Here is a 22,771-nt window from a genome sequence, read left to right on the forward strand (position 1 = left end):
GGGGGGGTCAGTTCCCAGGTGTGGGGAGCCATGCCCAAGAGTGGGCCTGCTCTCAGCTCTGAGCCCAGGAATCACAGCCATACCCACCCAAGGGAGTGGTCGTGACCAGCAGAACCGGAGCCGAGCAAGAGGCAAGGTCACCGCATCTGTCCTGAACTCTGTCCCTGGAAATGTCTGTGTGCCCAGCTGTCCTGGGCGCCCACCGCTCCTAGATGCTCACCTGCCCCGGGTACACGGGCCTCACATAGGCGGCCCTGGTCTGTGGGCCTGTGGGGGTCTGCTGTGCGCCACCAGTGGACAGCTGGTACACAGGTGTGGAGCGGAGGCGCAGCCCCAGCCAGAGCCACGGAACGTGCAGAGCAGGACCAGGAGGCAACTCCACCCCTGGGCCTAGCAGCCCATCTCAGGGCTGAGAGCAGCACTGAGTTCTGTTGGTTGCCTAGAGGGAGAGAGGGGGGTGGGATAGGAGCCACACCTGGGGCTCACCGGGGCATGAGGCATGACAGACAACCCATGCTCCTCCGGGTGCGGGGCAGCGGGAAGGCACCTGCCTAGGCTGGGAGCCCAGTGGAGGGTGCGGGTGACACTCCACCAGCAGCCAGGCCTGTGACCTGAGCTCCCCACTGCAGGCTGGCCCCATTTTCCCTGTCCAGTGGGCACCTGGCGCAGCTGAGAGCTGTGGCCCCAGCTCCCAGCAGGGCACAGGGCTGGGCCACGCCGGTGTCCTGCTATCAGGGCTTTCCAGTCTTCCGAGTGAGGGGCGGGCTTGTAGAAACCTGGCTCCAGCCTGATGGCAAGTGCTTTTCGGGCTCCAAGCAGCGCCTGCCAGCACCTGCAGCCCCCACCCCCCGTAAGGGATGGGAGGACCCAGACCCTGGAAGGCCACGTGCTGGGATTTTCTGACACCACAGGCAGGGCGGATGGGGGCTTCGGCTCAGAAGCTGTGACATGCTCTAGAGTAATGGGCATTTCTTGCTCCTTTAGAGCAAATTAGGAGAACAGCAGAGCATAAAAAAGCAGAAGAAAATCAACTTCCCCTCAACCCACCACCTGGTGGGAAAAGCCAGCATGGCATTGAGAAGGGTTTTTCGTTTCCGGCACCTTCCCAGAACATACCTACACGCAGCCAGCGTCTCAGATGCTCACGTCAGGGGAGTGGGGGCCCTGGAGAGTCTCAGCCACAGGACACCAGGGTCACTGTTCCCGCAGCATTTTCTGCCCATTTGGTCCCTGCCAAGCGCCACTTCCCCTCACTGTCCACACTTGCTGTCCTGAGATGGGCAGGTCCTAAGGCTTTCCCAGGCTGCCTTATCCACCGTGACCCCTCCACAGCCGCCCCAACAAATGGTGCCGGGTGCAGGGCCAAAGGGCTGGGATGAAAGACCCCTTCCCTGGGGTGTTGGCCTGACACCTCGCTGGACGGGGTGGGACCAAAGCCCCGGCAGGAAGCAATGAGGCCTGGGTCTGCTCCACACCTCGTTCTCCCACACTGTCCCGGCAACACCTCATGAGGCCCTGAACCATCTGCCCCCGACGCTGGGGCTGTGACCCTCCTCCAAGACCAGGGCATCAGCCAGCTTTGCCCACGAAGACCCTGCTGGCCCCCGGCACGGGATGTTGCCCAATTTTGCACTGGAGACGGGCCAGGGGGACTGCAGTTGTGGCTGGCCCACAGCGGAGATGCATGGGGCATCTGTGGGGTGTCAACCCCATCCCACTGGCCAGGGACAAATGCTGGGGACAGAAGGGCCAGGCCCTAGGCCCTGGGCAGGGTGCACGGCTGCAGATGCTGTACTGGCCTTCGTGGGAAGGATTTTTTGTTCTTGTTTTTTAAAACATTTTATTTATTTCAGAGAGAGAGTCAGAGATATCGAGAGAGAGCATGAGCAGGGGGAGAAGTAGAGGCAGAGGGAGAAGCAGGCTCCCCGCCGAGCAGGGAGCCTGATACGGACTCCATCCATGACCCTGGGATCAGGACCTGAACGGAAGGCAGACACTGCACCGACTGAGCCCCCCAGGCGCTCCTTATCATTGGGTTTTAAACCCCCCCCATAGGGGCGCCTGGGTGGCACAGCGGTTAAGCGTCTGCCTTCGGCTCAGGGCGTGATCCCGGCGTTATGGGATCGAGCCCCGCATCAGGCTCCTCTGCTATGAGCCTGCTTCTTCCTCTCCCACTCCCTCTGCTTGTGTTCCCTCTCTTGCTGGCTGTCTCTATCTCTGTCAAATAAATAAATAAAATTTAAAAAATAAAAAAAAAAAAATAAAACCTCCCCATAGGGGCGCCTGGGGGGCTCAGTCCGTGAAGCATCTGCCTTTGGCTCGGGTCAGGATCCCAGGGTCCTGGGATTGGGCCCCACACAGGGCTCTGTGCTCAGCGGGGAGCCTGCTTCTCTCTCTGCCTCTGCTGTACCCCCCCACCCCCCAACTCCTGTGGGTGCACTCTCTCTCAAATAAATAAATAAAATTTAAAAAGCAACAATAATTCTTTTCCATCTGTGAACAGGCTCATGGCCCTCCAGTGGCCTCCACCTCTGATGTCTATGACCTGGGATGGCAGCCTTGCAGGGGCCTTGCTCCAATGCCTGCCCTGCCCCCAGGTCCAGGAAGGTCAGTTCTCACGGGCCCAGCCCTTCGCTGACCTGGCCACTGCCCATCCCCTTTGTGGGGCCGGGACAGTGTCTCCACAGAGTAGGGCATGGGCCCCCGAGGGGGTCAGGGGCCACAGGTGCTGGGGCATGCTGTGCGAGGGCCCGTGTGTGTGTGTGTGTGTGTGTGTGCACGTGTGTGAGCTGGGGCTCCGCAGGTGTGCCCCTCATAAGCACCAGCCCCAGAGTGGCTGAGCGTGTGTCTGCACGTGAGCCATAGTCGGAGGCGTGAACAGGAGTGCATGGGACCGGGCATTCCGCGGTGTGGACACAGGCCTGGTGTGACGGGTGTCTCAGGGTGAGTGGATGGGACTTCGCGTGTTCCCCCGGCCCCAGGAGTGTATCTGTGTGTATGGGCAGCCTGTAGGCAGGAGCCTGTGTGCATCTGGTCGGGCAGTACAGGAGCTCGTTCCTGGGGGGTTCTACGTTTGGGAATAACCACCTCCCCAAGCAGATGGGGAGCAGACAAGACTGGTTCTGAGGGCACGGGGTCAGATGGGAGCAGCCTCAGCAGCCCGGCACCCCAGGTCGGGGACCTTGGCCGCAGAGGGAGGTGTATACCTGGCAGCTGGAGCCAGACCCCCAACCTCCGGCCGGGCTGTCCTCCTGCTGCCAGGACAGGAGGGCCACGTCGACTTCCTGAGGACCTGCCCCAGACTCTCCGGGAGTAGAGCGCCCAGCTCTAGAGCTGCCGTCGTGTGGGCAGAGTGGACGAGGGGCTGACAACCCGCAGGGGCCCTGCAGCCACGGCTGGGGTGAACACCCTAAGACCCCCTGGACATCCCTGGACCCCTTGCTGGTCGCTCTGATGGCGAGGGAAGGAGGAAAGGGCAGTGGATGGAGCGAGGAGCCAGCCTTGGGCAGAAGCTCAGTGTCCAGGACGCAGCATACGTGTCAACCAGGCGTGAATGGGAGGCACTGCCTGCCCAGGTCACCCTGGCCAGGGACATATGGGAGGGTCACAGCCCTTCCCCCAGGCTCCTCGGGGGCTTGCAGGCCTGAGCCCTGGGAAGCAGCCACAAGGATGGGCAGGTGAGCTTCCTGCTGGGTGTCCCCCCACCCTGGGTTTTTGAGCTCCTGAAAGCTCCTCCCCCAACTGCACCAGCCACAGCCCCCACTGTGTGGGGACAGCGGGGCCAACAGTCCAGTCTGGGCTCTCTGAGGCTGGGCAGATGGCACCCCACGTTCCAGCTCACTTGGGTGGACTGGGGCTGACATCCAGGGAGGCCAGCCAAGTGGTGTGAGCCGTGGGGCCCAGATAGGTGGCCAAGTCCTCCTGCCCTGATTCCTGGAGCCTGACATGGGATGGTCACAGCCCCCCCCTCCCCCAGTGGGGGCCAGGGAGAACTGGGGCCCTAATGTGAATTTCAGATAAAGTGTGGGATACACTTCTACGTGAGAAGGTAGCCACTCTTTTCTGAAGTTCACATTTAGCGGGAGTCTGTATTTGCTTTTGTGAAGTCCGCGCCCTAGCCTTTCCAGGCTGTTTGGAGGGAAAGAGGCCCCAGGACCTGCTCCCGTGTCAGGGAGACCCCAGTGACCCAGTGAGGGGTCAGTGCTCACTGTCCCCAGGCACTAGGGAGGCACAGACAGGGCCCCCTAGGTCTCTCCATGAGGTGTGGGGGGCCGTAACCACTTGCCCTGGGTTAAATCAAATAGAATCTGGGCCAGAAGACGTCCTCTAGCCTTAGGCCCTGGGGGTGGGGTGGGACTGTTTTCTGCCCCCCCTTGGGCAACCTCAGCAACCCCTAGGCGGCACCCCCTCCAGGAACCCCCGCTAAGCGCACCGCCCATCCCGGGGCTCCCGGGCACCCCAGTGCAGCGGGCGCAGCGCGGCCGTTCCCAGACGGGGGAGGGGCAGCGGGCCGTGAGAACCAGCCGGCGGCTGGGCCGCGTGGGAAAGCGGGAGGAGGGGCGGGCGGGGAGGGCGGGGCGCGCCTGGGAACGGCCCCCGCCCCCGGCCGGCCTTTGAAAGGGCCACTCAGGACACCCGGCGGAGATTCAAAAGCAAACGGTTGCACGCCTGCCTTCCCGCGCCAGGACCCAGGGCGAGGGGGGCCGGGGGACCCCTCCCACCTAGGGCCGCGGGGTGGGGGGGCAATGGGGGACAGGCTAAGGGCGTTGGGGAGCAGCCTTGGTTGTCCGGCTTCCCCAGACAAGTGGAGCCAGGCCCTCAGACAGCAGGCAGTGGTCTGGGACCCCAAGCGCTGCACCCTGGGGTCTGAAACTGCCTTAAGGTCTGTGGGGCCTGTCTTTCACTCAGAGCAGCTCTGCCCCACTGTGTTCCCAGCCAAGGGAGAGAGGAGCCCCAAAGTACTCCTCCAAAGGGTGATGGTCTAGAAATCGGGCTGGGGGCCTGGAGGCCTTCCTGGAGGCAGTGACAGCCGACCTGGGGCTTGGCAGGCCAGGTGGAGAAGGTGGGAGCTCAAGTGCGGCAGGAGCTACAGTATGGTGGGGAGCCAGCGTGACTGGGGGCTGAGCACAGGGCAGGGGTCCCCTGGCCCTTCTTCCTGCTTCCTCCCAGGGCCACTGAGTCAGGCCAGGACAGGTGGTCCCTTCCACCACCACTTGTGCCTTGAAATGGGTTTTCCAAGATGGGAGGAAGAAGCAGTCCTTGCCAGAGCCTGACTCCCCCCACTTCTCCGAGAGACCCTCCACCACCCACTCCCCCACCTCCAGGGAGGAGTGCAGGGCTTGGTTACGCAGGCCCCTCTCCCTTTGTAGGGTTATTCGGAGGCCCCTCCCTATCTCTGGCTGGCCCTCGCTCATGCTGTTCCGCCCTGGATGCCCCATCTCCCCTCAGAGACCTTTGGGGTCTACACTCGTCCTGAATGTGCTCCACGCACAGGGGCTCTGCCTCAGGGCAGTGGGTGGGCAGCGAACAGGCTGCCCCGGAGCAGGGGGAAGAGGACAGGCCCCACTCCCCAGCGCCAGTAGGGGAGGGAAAAGTGGCTAGGTGCCCCGCAGCACTGGCCATCTACTGGTCCCTGCCCCATCAGGATACGGATGGAGTAGTCACTGCCTGGCGGACCGTCCCCAGACCTGATCCACAGCTGCCCATGGCCACCTTTATCTGCAGCCCCAAGGGGCTCGCTGCCCCTGGCCTTACACTCCTGAGGCCAGCCAGGCCTGTCTTGGCTCCCACATCTAGGGCTGAGTGGACCATGGTCTGACTGCCCCCTGGCTCCCGGGCCCCATTCCTGCTTTGGGGCTGGCAATTGCTCAAAAGGAAGAAGAGTGCCCACCTCCCCCCATCAGAGGCCAGCCAGGCCCCGAGGCATGGGTCAGGCCCCTGAAAGGGCCAGTGGGTCCCTGAGAAAGCAGCTGTGGGCAGTGTAGGAACACAGAGGCGGGGCTGCTGCCAAGAAAACTATTTATGGACGCTGAAATTTGAATTTCATGTTTTAGCCGCGGGCTGCGGTGTGCTGACATCAGGGTGTGTGTCTCAACCTGCCACTAACCCCAACCCCGGCTATGGGGGGCCTCGTGCTACTCTCTCCCTGAGCTTCAGGGTCCCTCAGACTGTTCCGGGGCGGGGGGGGGGTCCGCTCTGCAGCCCTGAGCCTTTCCCTGCCCAGCTGGGAGGCCTCATCAGCATCCAGTGCCCCCCGCCCCATGGAAGGCCCGTCGCCAGGGGCCAGTTCTCACCAGACGCTGGCACGTGGCAGGTTGAGGGGCTGGCCTTTCAAAGGTCTGGCCAGGAGTTCTGGATACTCCATGGCTTGGGGCTTTGGGTAGTGGCACGGTGACAGCAGCCCATGGAGGCACAGAGCAGAGAGGGGGAAGGACCTTGGTCCCCAGAGACACGGCCACACTCCCAGACTTTGTGTTCTGGGTGCCAGGCCTTGTCTTACTGTCAGGGGTGTCTGGGACAGTCATCCAAGAGGACGACGCTGAGGGTGCCCACATGGCCAACTCTGCCCCGCCCAGCCTCTTCCACTCCTGACCTCAGCTGGCCAGCTCAGATGACACCCTGGCCCGGATAGCCAAACCTGTACCGTCCCTCCTGAGGTGGCCAGCGCTGGCTGGGGGAACCTCCCTGCTGTCCTTCCCCCACACTCCCAGGGGCCTGACTTGGGCCATGGTTGTGTCTGCCCAGGCGACCAACACTCCACCCGCATCGTGGGTGTCCGTGCACCTGTGGACACTGGCTGGGCACCTGTGCTCCCGTCCCCTCACACTGTAGCCAGGGCAGCAGGAAGCACCCATTTGGGTGGGTGCACCCATGCTCTCTGAATTTCAACTTTAAGCACATCAACCCCTTCTGAAAGTGGACAGGACATGTGTTCACTCTTCCATCAACATTCAGGGGGTACAGCCCGAGAAGCCCTGTCCAGAGGGGACCCCACACCGCTGATGGGAAGGCCCATGAGAAACACATGATCAATGACTGCTGGGTCCTGGGCCCCCACCACACAGACAGACATGAGAAGGAGAAAGGAGCTGTGTACCTGGGTGGGGGCCTGGCATTAGCGGGGCTGGGGACTCACACCAACCTTCCCAGGTGCTGGCCCAGAGACACCTTGGCAGGTCTCAAGGCCACAGGCGTAGGGCTGGCCCTCAGACCTCCTCTCAGCCCAAGCCACTCCAAGGGATGACACAGCCCAGGGAAGCGTGGGCTGGGGGCAGAGGGCCTGGCGTGGACACATGACACCGGTGCCACTTGTGGGTTAGGATCTCACGTGAAGCTGGCTGCTGGACAGGCTGGCATCCAGAGACAGCCCTGCTTTAGTGTCCAGGATGCAGGTGTGGCTGTCATGCTGGCCCAGGCTCTTTCCTAAAGTGGCCGGGGTCAGATCAGGGCCACCAGAAGCTGAGGGGCCCCCAGGCCAATGGAGTCCAAGTCCTTCGTCCCCCAGGGCCATCTGGTGGGAACAGAAGCTGGGGCTCTGGCTGAGACCCATGCCTTCTCTGGAGGGAGGGAAGCTGTGGGGAGAGCCTGGAGGTGGCCTCATGGGGTGATCACCCCAGGCCCACACTGCTGTCACCCCCGGGGACTGCACCAAGCTTGCTGGTTGGGCCATCACCCTGGCTAGCATCTTGAGTCGGGCGCACACTGGCCTCAGTCCCTGCCAAAACCTACTGGTGGATCCCACTGTCCTTGAGGTCTCAGGACAGCGCGGAAACCCGACGCCAGCTGCTCCCGACCCATCCTCCTCCAGAGCCCCCACAGCCGCTCCTCCTGCAGCCTCAGAGCCAGCGGGCCGGGGTCTCTCCCTGCGCAGGGTGGTGGCCACCCCTCTGCAGCCTTTGTGCCTGTGTGACCCTGGGGGCACCGAGTGTGGGAACGGGCCTGGGGGCAATAGAGCACAAAGGCTGGGGAGGGGCGGGGTCAGCGGCCGTCGCCCCTCTTCCCGTCGGTCCCGGTCTGCAGTTGGTCATCAGCATAGAGGGAGGGTCTGCAGGCCCAGGGACAGGGCCAGGCCCAGGGGCAACAGCCCTGGGCTCCAGGCGTGGGTGCCGGGGGGTCGGCTGCCCTGGAGTCCCCTCACGTCCCTAGGTCCTGGGAGCCCTCTGCTTGCCTCCCTCCCCTGCCAGACATCAGTCTGGGCTGCTGTCCACCTCTGTCCCAGGGCCCCTGCCCAGCCCTTTTGCCTCCCGGGTGCCTGTAACCCTGTAGCCCAAGGTCCGGCCTCCCCTAACTGCAGGCTTCTCTCTGGCCCAACACCCTCTCCCTCCTGGGGATCCTGCAGCCAGCACTGCCTGAGAGCTCCCCAAGGCGGGGTCACCGTCCCGCAGAGGCCTCCCCTCCTGGGTGCCCACTTCCGGAGGCCAACGTCATTGACTCCCAGGACACTCCCCCACTTCCACATGGGGGCCACAGCCTGCTCCCCACCACAGCGGAGGGGGACCAGAGGGACAGTAAAAATAGACATTACGCCTAGCCATGTCAGGGGTTCGTGCTCAGGCTTTTTTTTTTAACTCAAATTTCTTTGATAAAATATTTTCCCATGGTGGACGGCACTGGGAATGTCCTTTCGGCGGATGTTCCTGATGGCCAATCCCAGGCCCAGGTCGCCAGCTTCAGGGGTCACGATCCTGCCCACCACGTGAGACCCGCCGAATCCCTGGTGTGGGCAGGTGGGCAATCTCCCTGCCTGCCACAGGCCTCCACCACCTGGCTCTGGCCCTGGCACGGCTGTCCTCACATGCAGATGCCCCAGAAGGCAGACCCTGTGCCCTGGGCACACGCCACGTGGAACGTCAACACAGCCTGCGGTCAGGGGCTAGGCACTGGGTGAGGTGTGGCCATAGACCCCTGGCCAGGCACCTAACCCAACCTTGGGCCGGGCCTCCTCCCTCCGCATGTCCAGCCTTGTACCCTGATGCGCCCGCCCAGAGAGTGGCCAGGCTCGCTCTGGGAATGCTCTGTGTGTCCAGTGGGTTTTCCCTCTGGGAATGGCACTAAAATAGCACAAGGAAGTGAAGGAAAATGGAAAGTCAGCCTGGCAGTGGGAGGTCTCCAGGGAGGCAGCCCGCTCCAGCTGGGGCCAGGGGCGACAGAGGCTCTGAGCCATCAACCAGGGTGCTCAGGCCCACCGGAGCACGGGACAGGGCCCTGAAGGCCCAGCACTGCACAGAGGCCCTCCCTGGGTCAGTCCTGAATGTGATGCTCTCTGCTGGCCAGTGGACAGCACCTTCTGCTGCGTAGATGGGCTTATGAGCCAACAGCCCTGTGGAGCCCCACGGAGCCCCACGGAGCCAGCCTTGTCGCTGTGTTGAGCCTCAGGCTATCACCCTAGAGCGTCTGTGGGACACCTCTTCTGTGCTTCCTGGTGTTTGCCCTGGTCCACCCTGCCTGGCCCCGAGAACAGCGTCTCCCCCGGCACTGGGCTGGGAGCAGGGGTGGCCAGTGTGCAGGATGGGGCTGAGCTCCTGGGGTTCAGCTGGGAGTGCCACGGTGGATGGGCTCCGGGAGCACTTGGTGGGAACGTGGCCGGAGGCCTGCCCAGACCTGGTCCTCACACATAACTGCCACACATCAGTGAGCCACCTGTCTCACAGTAACTGGGTATTTGGCCTGAGAACCTTGGTGGCGACCCTGGCCTCAGGCCTAGGCACTAACGCTACCAGCTCGCTGACCAGAGTACGCTCAGTCCTCGCACCCTTCCCAAGATGCCTCCCTGGTGCCCACGGCCGGGTCCAAATTTAGAAATCCTGGCTTCTCAGAGACTCCCTTCTCTGCCCACCTGGCCCTATAATGCTGGCCTTTCAGGGTCCTTATGCACATTCATGGGCCCTCCTAAACAGCTATCTGCCACCCGGGGAGGGTCCTGGGTGGACCCTCGGAGCTGAGCTCAGCTGGAGGCCACTGGCCACCCTGGGACCAGAGGGCTCCCTGGGCCCTTTCTTGACAAAGGCCCATCAGGTGTTGATACAGAGCCTTTTACCTGCGCCCCCACTTGCTGCCCACGCAGTGGCCAGCCCTTGAGTGCGGCCACACACACAGCTCTCTGCCTGGGACCCCACCCCATCCCCTCCAGCCCGGTACACCCTTTGGTACTGGGGTGGCTGCCCTCTGCTTCTTGGCCAGTGCGGCTGCATGGTCCCAAGTCGCGGACCCTATCTCTGTCTTCCTCACCAGCTGGCCTCGTGCGGGTGCACGCCTACCGCAAATACGGACAGTGCCAGGCAGGGCCCCCAGACGAGCAGTGAGCAGGGGGCTGAGGCTTCCCCTTCCCCACGCCTCGCCCCAGCCTGGATGGGCTGGTGCACCTGCCTCCAGACCAGACCCCAGGGAGCCCAGACCCACCAGCTACGGGCAAAGCCTAAAACCCAGGAACCCAGCCATAGCCCTAAATTGTATTCTGAGTCCGCTCTTGCTCATCTGCTCAGGGGCAAGCCCCCTCTCCTCTGGGCAGGCCCAGCAGCTGCTCCCAGGTCTCCCACCCCCCACCCGATGGTCACAACCCTCCGAATGTGTCCCACCTGCGGCAGCACATACATAGCACCCCCCCCCACTGTCCCCCCATGGGCCGTCTTCTGTCCTGGGTGGCCGAGCGCCCACCTCTCCGGCCTGGGCACCGGATAGTCCCCTATCAGGGCCGGTGCAGCTCTGCCTCCCAGCCTCTGAACTGGCTCCACGAGGCCCCGCAGGCGTGCGCGCACAGCCTGCGGCCTGCCCCTCCCACCTGGCAGGGCAGGGGGGCCCTCGGCTTGCAGGCTGCCAACTGCGGGGACAGGAGGCAGAGCACGCACAGGACGGACGGGGCCAGGGAGGCCGTGGATGCTCTTCCCCGTGCAGGGGTGTGGTGGCTCAGTGCCCTCGCAGGCCTGAAGGATGTCAGGCTGCTCCCCAGCACGAGGCTTCCCGGGGCGCCAGTGGGGGTTTCCTCCCAGCTACCCAACTTCCTGTTTTCTCAAGAAAACTTAGCAGCAGAGGCTCTGAAAAGCTCATTAAAATGCCTCCCAGGCGTCCCGGACGTCCTGGGGTCTTTACAACACTTGTCGGCTTGAGCACAAAGAGAGGCAGCAGACAGGGTTCCTGTCCTCCCAGAGCTCACTGAAGGAAAAGGCCCCATGGAGCACTTCCCGCCACTGGGTCAGCCACTGTCAGTGCCGGCAGGGCAGGGGGCCCGGGGGTCTGCACAGACTGCACCTGAGGCCTGGCGGTGGGGGTCCAGGCCCTCCTCCCTCCCTCCCACTCTGCTGCGTGCACGCCCTCGGGTGCACAGTCTCCTGACTCGGCCTGTGGGTTGAGGTCCCATGTGCCTGGCGGGAGGCCACCCCTCCCCTGGCACCGTGGATATGAGGCCCACTGTCCACCGAGCAACTGGGCTTAGGGAGGTGCTCCTGACGGAGCTTTGTCGTGGCTCCAACTACAAGATATCCTGGGAACAGCCAGCACTCTGCACCAGGAGCCATGGAAGCGTGAGAGGACTGGCCCCGAGGCCCTCTCTGTCCACTGTACCCCGTGGAGGCCCCACATGGAGCACGGACATGCAGCAGCTCCCCCTCAGCCAGACGGCATGGGGCTGGAGGAACTCAATGCGCCCAGGCACCCCCTCCCTGGCCCAATCAGCAGACGGTACCCAGGCCCCAGACCCCTCTCCGATCTTAACCCTGGATATGGCTGCCCTGACCTGGCAATTTCTTCACCTAGACCTTTCTAGATGTCAGGATGGACCCAGTGGCCATCTGTGGCTGTGGACATTGCCCTCCAAAAATGGGACTCCCCCCAAGCCAGATGCAACGTCAGTGGACTAGAAGCCCTGTGGGAGGCCAGCCCTGGACACGGGAGGAAATGCCTGGATTGAACAGGTATCCCATGTGAGCTGCTCCCTTGGCCATGCCAGTCCCAGCACTCTGCCACCCCTGGCCCCAGTGGGGGTGGGAGGAAGAGGAGGAAATGCCACAAATGGGGCAGTGGCGGCTGCTGCTTGCAGGAGCACAGACCCCAAGGCACATGGCCTCTGTTGTCCTGCCATCAGCCAGAGACGTGCTGGTCTTGCCCATCACGGAAGTGGCTTCCTGACAGCCGGGGGCTCACACATCAGCCCAAGGCAGGCCTGGACACATGGGACCCACCTGGCAGCGGCTGAAGATGTCTGCATGGGTGACACGCACGTTGAAATGCTTGAGCACGGCCTTCGCCTGCTGCTGGGCTTTGAGGGAGCAGTCCACCGAGAGGCAGCGCCCAGCCCCGACCTGGGCCCGGAGCTGCACAGAAGTGTGGCTGCTGAGCTGCAGCCATGGAACCCAAACCTCTCCAGGCCCGCCTCCCCTCCCCCCGCTCCGGGGCCAAGAGCCCGCCCTCAGCCCACCCAGGGTGGGACAGCAGTGTCGGGTCAGCCCCCACTCCCATCAGCCCCATGGTAAGACCCCGGGGTGGGGGTGGCCCAAGGGCCGGGCTGAGGCTCCCTTGGAAAGGTGAGGGGCCCTCACCTTGTGGTACGGCAGCCCTGATGTCAAGATGATCCTTCCCTCCTGCCTGGCAACCTGTGCAGGACGCAGATGGACAGGTGAGGGGCACACCGGTGCTGGCGCCAGGGCTGCTTCTGCCCCCATCTTCCCTGGGCGCCTCCCTGTCCCCCAGGGCTGCCTCTGTCTGGGGCCTGGGCAGCCAGTAGCGTCCCGCAGCCGGAGTCCTGGGCATTGCCTTGTGGTAGAGATTTGGTCTTAGAATCTGATGGACATTTTACATAATTGCAAACAAAACTAAAATTTAAAAAGCAATGTCTAAAAATCCAAAGAAGATGGAACAGATGAACGGCACAGAAAGGTGTTCTAAGTGACACGAAAGCCCAGTGCGTTGGATGCACATCTCCGGGGAGCTCCACCACAGAGCAGAAACGGAGGACAAGTCTACTGCTGGTGAGAGCACCAGCGTCGCCCCTCGGGAACATTCACGTGTCAACTGTGACTACAACAGATGCGTCATGCGGTGTTGGGCCGGCTTCAGCGGACAGAGGGGTGTGAAGGAAAATGAAGGACATTACAGCACGGCTTCAGGCCCGAATAGAAAGCTTCACTGTGCATTTCTTATACACACATACTGAGAAGTATTTCACCACTCCGGCTACCATCAAGGCCTAGAACTAAGAACCAACCCTACAGCCAGGAGCAGCCTGTGCCCAGACTTGGTTTCCCCATGGGTGGAAAGGCAATCAGGGCTTTTTTGAGACATAGCTGATTCCAGGTCTGAGGCAGAAAATTCACACAACGAAGCTGGGCATCTCGTCGCGTCGGAAAACGAAGACGCTCTCAAAGCCCACAGGTGTCCTAGCCAAGGGCTCAGGGTGCCGTGAAAGCGCCCAAACACCGTGGTGCCTCCCGATGGGGCGACAGCAGCAGCGTACAGAAAGGCCAGGCATGGCTCTCGCAATGTGTTCGGCACGTTTCTAAACAATCGTTACTTATCTCTGGAGAACGCAAGAGGCCACCCAAAAGCGTAAGGGCTAAAATGATAAAAATCTTAAAAGAAAACACGGTGGGGGAAATGTCATGGCATTGGACTGGGCAGTGATTTCTTGGATATGGCACCCAAACACAGACAACAAAATTAAAAATAGAAAAATTGGGCTTCATGAAAATCATAAACTCTTGTACATCAGAGGGCACCATCAAGACAGTGAGAAGACAGCCCACAGAGTGAGTGAGAATATTTGCAAATTGTGTGTCTGTTCAGGGATTAATATCCAGAATATATAAAGAACTCCTACAACCCGACAACAAAAAAGCAAATAGCCCAATTAAATATGGGCAAGGGACTTAAATAGATGTTTCTCTGAAGACGACGTACGCATGGCCAACAAGCACAGAAGAAGTGCTCAACATCACTCATTATTAGAGAAAGACAAATCAAAAACACAATGAGATACAAATTCACTAGGATGGCTTTTTTTTTTTTTTTAAAGGAAAATAAGTGTTGGTAAGGATGTAGAGAAATTGGAGCCCTCGTGCATTGCTGGTTGTAATAAAATGGTATATTCACGGTGGAAAACAGTATGGCAGTTTCTCAAAAAGTTAAACACAGAATGACCATATGATCCGGCAGTTCTACTGCTAGGTCTATGTCCAAAAGAACTGAAAGCAGAAACTTAAACAGACACCTGTATACCAAGGTGCATAGTAGCATTATTCGCAATAGCCAAAAGGTGGAAAGAACCCAGGTGTTCCAGGTGTTCATCAACAGATGAATGGGTAAACACCCCCCTCCAACACACACACACACGAATCTATTCAGCTTTAAAAAGGAAGGAAATTCGGACACATGCCACAACGTGGACGAACTCTGAAGACATCATGCTGAGTGCAACAATCTAGACACAAAGACAAAGAGCCTGTGATCCCATACATGTGAGGTATCTAGAGAAGTCAAATCCATAGAGACAGGAAGTAGAATGGTGGATGCCAGGGGTGGGGGTGGGGGATGCAGAATGATGGTTTAGGGTGGACAAAGCCTTTGTTTGGGATGATGAAAAAGTTTTGGAACCCATAGTGGGTACACATCACTGTGAGTACCCTTAATGTTACTAAACTGCATACTTAAATATGGCTAAAATGATCAATATTTTGTATATTTTACTACAAAAAGTAAGAAAAAAAGCAATAAAGCAAGTGGTTACTTTGTAGTGATAACAAATATACATCTATGTGACGAATAAAAAACCAAAAAAACCAAAACAAAAACAAACAAACACAACTGAAGCAAATGTGAGGAAAGAACCAAATGAACGGACAGTCAAGAGAAAATACGACTAGCTACGCAGAAGTGACCAAGGAATGATGGCAAATGTCTCAACAGCAATGATGGACACCAAAAAACAAGGCATTACTTTCAAAGTTTTGTCAAACTACAATTATAAATCCAGAAACATTCTCTTTCAGAAGAGAAAAGACATAGAGGTTTTCCAGGGAAAAACAGCCCCAATGAAAGGATGTAGCAAAAGACATTCTTTTAGCAAGAAAGAGCTTGCTTTTTCCTGGAGCAAGGTCTGTTGCGCATATGCGCATCCACACATCATGAATTCTAAAAACCATCAAGTAGATAAAACAAATACGATAATGTCTAATTTGTAGAATTAAGAAAAACCACATTATGTTAAAATACTGGAAAATACTAGTAGGTAAGTTGGAAAAGGAATAAGAAAGCTGACTTGTTCTAAGATCGCTGTATTAACTTTAACTTCAGACAATGTTAACCCAAATATAAATGTTAAAAATTCATAGATAATTTCTAAAAGAACGGAAATAGAACTTATAACTTCCAAGTTAATAGAGAGAAAAATAGAAAAAGGATAAAAAAGCTAAAAGAATGTTAAGAAACAAAGGGAAAAAATAACAGAAAAAGTAGGACCAAGAGAAAACCCAAGTCAGGGTAGTACAAATGAACCCAAAGTACATCAGCAGTTACATTAAGTGTAAACAGACTAAACTAATAATTTGAAAAGCAAAGATTGTCAGACTAGACATTTTTTTACATTCAGCTAAAAGCAGCTTATAAGAAATACATCTTTTTTTTTTTTTTTTTTTTTTTTTTTTTTTTCAGGGGGAGTGGGAGAGGAAGAAGCAGGCTCACAGCGGAAGAGCCCGATGTGGGACTCGATCCCGGATCGCCAGGATCACGCCCTGAGCCGAAGGCAGACGCTTTAACGACTGCGCCACCCAGGCGCCCCAAGAAATACATCTAATATATAAGAGTAAAGGCAGGTTGAAGGTAAAAAGCAAGGGATGATATACAAACCCTAACCAAAGAATGTTGGAGAAATGATATGAATATTTGTTAAAATAGACTTCATGGCAAAGAGCATTATTAGAGTCAAAGAGGTTTACCTCATAATTGTAAAATATTTCACTTAACAGGAAGATATAAGGATTCTAAAAAATATATATGCATATGCACCTAATAACACAATTTAAAAACATATAAAGCAAATTCTGACACAACTACAAGATGAACCCACCATCTTCAGGAAACTTCAGCCCAGAGAATTAAGCAGGAAAATAATCAAACAAGATACAGATGATTTGAGCAACACATTAATTAAGCTTGATCTACTGTGTGTGTGTGAGAGAGAGAGAGAGATGGAAATGAACATAACTGGAGAATATGTATCCTTTTAAAACCCATGTGGAACATTTATAAAAAGGGTCATCTACTTGGCTATGAAGCAAGTCTTCACAAATAGCGAAATCGGTAGTGTATAGACTATGCTCCTTGACTACTATACAGTTAGGTAGAAACCCATTTGTAGAAAGGTAACGAAAAAGCTCCAAAACTCCAAGCCTTCTGAAACTGAAAAACAGCCTTCTAAGGAACTCTTAAGTCAAGTAACTAATTATAATGGGCACTCAAAAATTGTGAGAACTATAAAATAATAAAAGTATCACACATTAAAACTGATGGAATGCAGTGAAAACAGTACTTCAAGAAAAAATTTATGATCTTGAATGTTTACATTATAAAATTTAAAAGGCTAAAAATTAAGGAGCTAAGCACTCCCCTTGGAAATAACCCCAAGAAAGCAAAAGGAAGGAAACAATAAAGATAAGAATAGAAATTAATGAGATAGAAAACAAAAATGCAATAGGATCAACAAACCAAATACTAGTAATTTGAGAAGACTTGTTAAATAGACAAATCTCTGCAAGATCAAGAAAAAAGCAGCAGCACAAGTGTGCACCAGTGAGGCTGGAAGTGTGAACAAACTACAGACATGGTGGGACTTGCACAAGGAGTACCAACAAGTGTATGTATCTGGAATGTTGGGCGGGATGGACACGTTCCAGAGAAAGACAGAAGTTACCCAAAGTGAGTCACGAAGACGCAGACAACTAAATACTCCTACAATTATTAAATGAAAAAGAATCATCAGTAGACCCTCCCTCCCCTAAAACGTCAGGCCAGGAAGCCTTGCAGAAAGCCCACATTTGAGAAGATAGTTCAAATATTACTCAAAGTTGCAGAAAGACGAAAAGCTCCTCAACTTCTTCACGAGGAAGCCCGGGTAATGAGAAAGAACAGTTCGACGTCAGACATGCTCCTCGAGGGCCATCCAAACGTCCCAAACAAGAACTTCAAACCAAAGCAATGTCAGAAAAGGGTCACATGCTTGACCAAGATGGGTTCAACCCAGGAGTGCAAGGTTGGTCCCAGATGAAAAATGTCCCCCACCCCATTGAGACAGTAAAGGGAACAAGCCTCTGTGGTTATCTCAGTAGCCGCGAAGATCGATGGCAGGACGGCTTCCTTGGCCGGCCCGGCCCTGCAGCGGCTGCCTTGCTTCGGCCCAAGGACACATGGCGAGGATGGCACCCCCACCGCTCCTGGGTGACCATCTTGGAGGTCTGAGTGACAGGAAAAGGGAAAAACCAGAAACTGGAAGGTTTGGGAAGGAAGGAAGAAGAGCNTCACTGTTCGTGGGTGGTACGTCCACGAGGAGAGCCCCGAGGAGCTGACAGCCTGTTCGGCAGAACGGAGGACACTTTCCTCAGGTTTCTGGGTGTGACATCAACTGTTAGGGCAAGTCCCTGGGTGAGCTCTGGCCAACAAGGCACAGGGGCTTGTGGAGAAGGTCGCTGCCCGTGTCTGAAGCACATGGGAGAAGAGGCAGGCAAACACTCACGGGCAGAAGACTGGATATTATCAACATGCCACTTCCTCCCACCCGATTCACGGTCAACGCCGTTCTGAGCAAAGCCTTACTGACGCTGCTTCTACAGGACAGGCCAAAGCCTCGCCCCGCTGGATGCCAAGAGGGAGAGTAAAGCCAGAGGGGAGACCAGGAAAGACTCGGGGAGACATGTGTCGAGGGTCCCCAAACCACCCCCAGGTCCACTGACTGGCCAGAAGGACCCAGCACAGAGACATGCTCACGGCAAAGATTCTTCATGGGGAAAGGATACGGAGCAAAATCAGCACGTGGAAAAGGCACGTGGGCAAGACGCAGGGGCACGAGGAGCCCCCAGGGGAGCTGTGCTGCAAGGACAGGTGGCGGGGAGCGCCATCTCTCCGGAGGTCTGCACCTGGCCTGGGCACACAGGCACCCCTGCCTGGCACGCACCAGGACTGCTGACTCCCAGACAGAAACCCTGTGCGCATGACTTGGGCGCGTGAGCCACCGCCACCAGCCAGGGGCCGGCCTCGCGGGCAGGCCTGGCCAAGGACCGCGTCGGGCTTGCTCAGTAACTTCCTCACAAAGCACCGTACAGGACCAAAGGCACCAGCAGCCAATGAACATAGGAAAAGATGCTCAACGTTGTCGATAACCAGAGGAAGGGGAATTAAAATACATGAAATATGATCTCACGCCGACAGGCCTAGCAAGGTGGGCAGGTTGGCACCAGTGGTGAACGTGATTTGTCATTCCGCCGTCCACAGCGGGAGAGCCCGGGCCGCGTGCGGAGGCTGCTCTTGGGGCAGATACAGAAGCTCTCCAGTCCCTTATGCGACTGCGAGTGGGAAATGCGGCGCCCACGCCCGTTCCTTCCTTTGCCACTTTGCCTGGCACAGAGCAGCCAGCTGATCCCACATCCTTGTTACTTGGACGAAAATGTCCTGAGGTAGCAGACGCACGTTCACCCGGAATCTCTCCTTCCACGGGTACTGGACCGTGGGCATCCGAGGGCAGGCCACAGACTACTGGTGACCTCTCCCCCGTGGGAGACGGTGCTTTTCAATCTCATCAGACTGGAGGACCAAGCCAGAGATCCCAGACCCCAGCCAGAGAACTCATCCCGAAGGCCGTCCTCGGCAACCTCTTCTGGCCCCGCTGCAGCGAGGTCACCCAGGGAAGCAGCACCCGTCCGAGGTGTAAGCGAGGAGCTGGCCAGGCGCACCAGAAGTCCGCCGGGCAGCCCATTGGGCAGTTCATGAGCCGTGAGAACGCTATGGGCTGGACTTTCTCTGCCAGTTCTGGCTTCTGCTGAGGGACTGAGGGCCTGGGCTTGGTGGAGACCCTCAGGGCCCTCCCCAGCCTTTTGTAAACTCATACTCTGGCCTCTGTGTAGCTGTCACACCCAGCCTCCTCCAGCCACGCTGCTGAAATCAAGCTCTTGGTTTAAGCGTCTTTCACCGTCCCACCACACTGAGAATCCCCCCATCGCCTGACGAGACCCCCCCCCCCCCCCGACCCCTGTCCTCTCCCGCTTGACCCCAGGTGCGGAGGCCTCCTCAGTTCTGGGCAGTCTGCCCAGCAAGCACCCCACGCCGCCCCACTGTGCTCTCTGAGCACTCGCCTCCCTGCAGGGAGCACACGCCCAGTGTCCCGGGGCCCTCAGCAGCCGAGCGTCCTTTCTTCTCAAGAACATGTGTGTTAACATGCACGAGATGGAAGGTAGAGAAGGTGGAACCTTCTTCTGTACCACCCGCTTTGTTTGTTTGTTTGTTTTAGAGACAGAGCTGTGTGCATGGGGAGGGGGCAGGGCAGAGGAAGAGAGAGTCCTAAGCAGGTTCCACTCGGTGCCAAGTCAGACGTGGGGCTGGACCTCCCAACCCTGAGATCCTGACCTGAGCCAAACTCAGGTCAGACACATAACCGACTGAGCCACCCTGGGCAACCTGTTTTTGTACAAAACACACAGTTCGTCGACTCAGGAGTTTTGATGGGGACACATGATCTGGAAAGGTCCACAGAGGAGGACGCCAAACAGCCAAAGGGCTGACGGAGCTCCCACTGCTGGACGGTGCCCGAGGGCCCTGCGCCAGGAGGACACACACCTGCTCGCCCGTCCAGAGTGTCTACACCAGCAAACGGGGGGAGCGGCGTGAAGCCTCCCACTCTGGAAACATGTACTGAACACGCAGAATTCCTTAAAAGCTTGGATCAAAAGGCCTACTAGAACCAAGTTTGAAGGGATTCTGGAAACTATGGCTGACATCAGTCCATGACGTAGGTCCAAGAAACCACAGGGAGGGTCCGGGTCTGGCTCACGCCTCCCCCGACGTGCGGCCCCAAGAATGGCCACCCACCAACGCCGCTTCCCGGGCCCCCGGGCACTGTGAGGTCCGTGTGTTTTTGTCCTGTGTGGTTTGGCTGCACTTTCCAGACCCTGCCTCTGTCTCATACCTTCAACGCCTCCCACTCACAGTCCTCCAAGGCCGGCCAGGCTTCTCTCGGGATGCCCCCAACCCCCCGAGCCTCCAGCCGCTCTTGCTTTCAGAGCTTCCGTGTCTGCAGCCATCTGCTACAAGCCCAGATACTGCTCTGCGGGAGGCTGGTCCCACTGGCTCCACAGGCTCCCTGCTCAGGGCTCACGCCAAAATGTGGGCACTGGCGGCTGTGCTGTGGGAAGAACCCACTTCCAGGCTCACAAGGTGCTGGCAGGATCCAGGCCCCTGCTTGATGTGCGGCCTCAGGCAGCACCCGCACACCGGCTCCCTCCTGTGCTTTGAAGCCAACTCCTGCCTTCTGTTTCTGCTTGAAAGGCTCATGGGATGACACTGGGCCCACCTGGGTCATTTGAAATAATCTCTCTATTTTAAGGTCAATAGATGAGTAAATTATATCTTTAAATCCCATTTGTCATGCAATGTAAAAAGTCACCGGTGCAACACGTTGGGGTAAGGAGCAGGGGAGCCAAAGCCTGCCCCTCATTTGCTGGGGACCCTGTGCACTCTTGGGGGCCAGTGCGAAGGCAGCTCCTCCCTGGCTCCTGAATTCCTTGACCGAAGAGGCCTGGTCTTGAGTCCCCAAGCAGCCAGGCTGGCCACCTTAGTCTCAGCACCCCCCCCCCCAGGCTAAAAACAGCCTTGGTTGGGAAACAGGTGTTTTGTACAGGGACAGTGGCCAGGGCCAACCTTGGCACAACCACCTGCTCTCCTGGACGCCAGGACCAGGCCTCTGGGAGAGGCGGCTCACGAGGGGCCAGAGATGGGGGAGAGAGCCAACATCCTGTCATGAATGCCAGGGGCCGCCACAGGAAGTGGAGCTCCAACCGGGCAAGGCCTGTTCTCTCCCAGCTCTGCCCCTCCCTCCTGCAGCCTCGGCACGGGGGGTGGGGGGGCGGGGGGGCAGGCAGCACAGGGCAGGTCCCCTCTATTCTTCTGGCTTCAGCTTCCTCATTAGTGGGGGGTGGCACGAAGAATACCCACCCACATGTGCTGGAGGGATCGGGAAGCCTGGGCCCCGTGCACACGGTGCAGGGAGCTGGGGCGGCTTCTTGCCGCAGGCCCTGGCCAACAGACAAACCCCACTGCTCCGCAGTCTTGGGGCTGCGGCCAGCCAGCTGGTGAGCCGGGGGACCCTTTCTCAGAAGAATGTTTGCAACTGCATAAAAGAAACCACATATTAACAATAAAGATGACAGGTCTCATTCACAGCAGCGTCACTGGAAACAGCCCAGGTGACGCTTCATCGCGGTGGGGGGCGGGGGGGCACTGCTGCGGTCCACCCGTGACCGGAACACTACTGGCTCACCAAAGGGAGGGAAGCCCTAACACACCACGACGACGATGAACCCGGAAAGCAGGCGCCCAGTGCACGTGGCCAGCCGTCCAGGACAGAGCCCCGATGTGGACAGAGCCCCGACCGCCAGGGGCCGGGGCACGGGCGGCAACGGCGACATCCTCGGACGGCTGTGGTTGTGGTCGCACAGCACTGTGAGTGTAGGAAAGCCAGTGAACGGTACACTTGGGCGGGTGAGTTGTGTGTGGTTCTGTGTCCACGTGCCTGTGGGGGAGCGACCCACCCACATTCAAAACCCCTGAATTCTGAGACCCCCCACTCAGATTTTCTCCGTGGCCCCGGGGGCTGGTGTCCCCACAGGCAGGGCCCTGCCGCGGCCGTGAGCAGAGCCTCTTTCTGCACAGTGTCTCCAGGGCCCACAGGACAAGGGGCTGAGGGTGGGGGCAGGCCAAAGGAGCCGAGAGGGTTCCCGGCGGCAGGCCCCAGGTGCCGGGCAGCCATAAACATCTCTGTCCTTGGACCCAGGGGAGCCCTGTCCTCTGCCCCGGCAACCTCAGACATGGCCCTGCAACCAAAGGACAGGGACCCAGAAGGCCCCGAGCCCCCGGTGGGTGGGCACAAAGCCCCAGAACACTCACCTCAGCCGCCCTGCGGTGGTCCTCGCCGGCACCCAGCACGAGCACATCCGCGCCCACACAGCGGAGGCTCCGTGCCAGCCCTTGCAACATGTTGTCACACACCACGCGGAAGGCCCTGGCCGGGACCTCGGGGGCGGCGTCCTCGTTCTCCGCCACAGGCACCTGCAACAAGGCTTGGCTCAGCAGCACGCGGCCCCCTCGCCCCCAAACTGGACTTGATGGGGAGTGAGAGCCCTGAGGGCCGAACTTGAAAAAGAATCAGGAGCAGTATGTGCTCGACGTGGAAAACGGCAGGAAACAGACTAACGAAGTGACACACGGTCACTCACACTGGGGCTAAGCAGGGTCTCCACACATGGGGGTGGGGGGTGGGGTCTGTGCACAGGGAGTGGGGCAAGGCGCCCAGGGGCCACATGGTTCATGACAGATACTGCCCTGGACCTCGGTGGGAGCATGTCAGGCCTGGTGTCAGCAGAGGGCTGGGGACTCACGCTCCTCCAGGACACTAACCTGTGGCCCTGCTTCCCTTCTCTCCAGGCGGAGGGACCCAGGCCCTCTTGGAAGCTGCTGACCACCCCAGCCCGGGCCTCGTCCCTTGTAAGGTCCTAGTTTTAAGGACAGTGATCCTCCTTCCTGAGGA

The 22,771-nt window shown here is 58.1% G+C and overlaps 1 protein-coding gene across 1 annotated transcript in view; it reads right to left on the bottom strand.

The window, feature by feature from the left end:
* The window catches only part of LOC121103042 (exonuclease mut-7 homolog), a 27,668-nt gene extending 5,186 nt beyond the window's left edge, over positions 1-22,482 (bottom strand). The window contains 3 exon segments of the mRNA XM_040631387.1: positions 12,174-12,305; positions 12,531-12,584; positions 22,132-22,482. Of these exon segments, the coding sequence (XP_040487321.1) occupies positions 12,174-12,305; positions 12,531-12,584; positions 22,132-22,221 (276 nt within the window). The 5' untranslated portion in view covers positions 22,222-22,482.
* Positions 22,483-22,771: the final 289 nt, after the last annotated feature.

Source organism: Ursus maritimus, unplaced genomic scaffold, assembly GCF_017311325.1.
Source record: "Ursus maritimus isolate PB19 unplaced genomic scaffold, ASM1731132v1 scaffold_17, whole genome shotgun sequence".
NCBI classification, from domain to species: domain Eukaryota; kingdom Metazoa; phylum Chordata; class Mammalia; order Carnivora; family Ursidae; genus Ursus; species Ursus maritimus.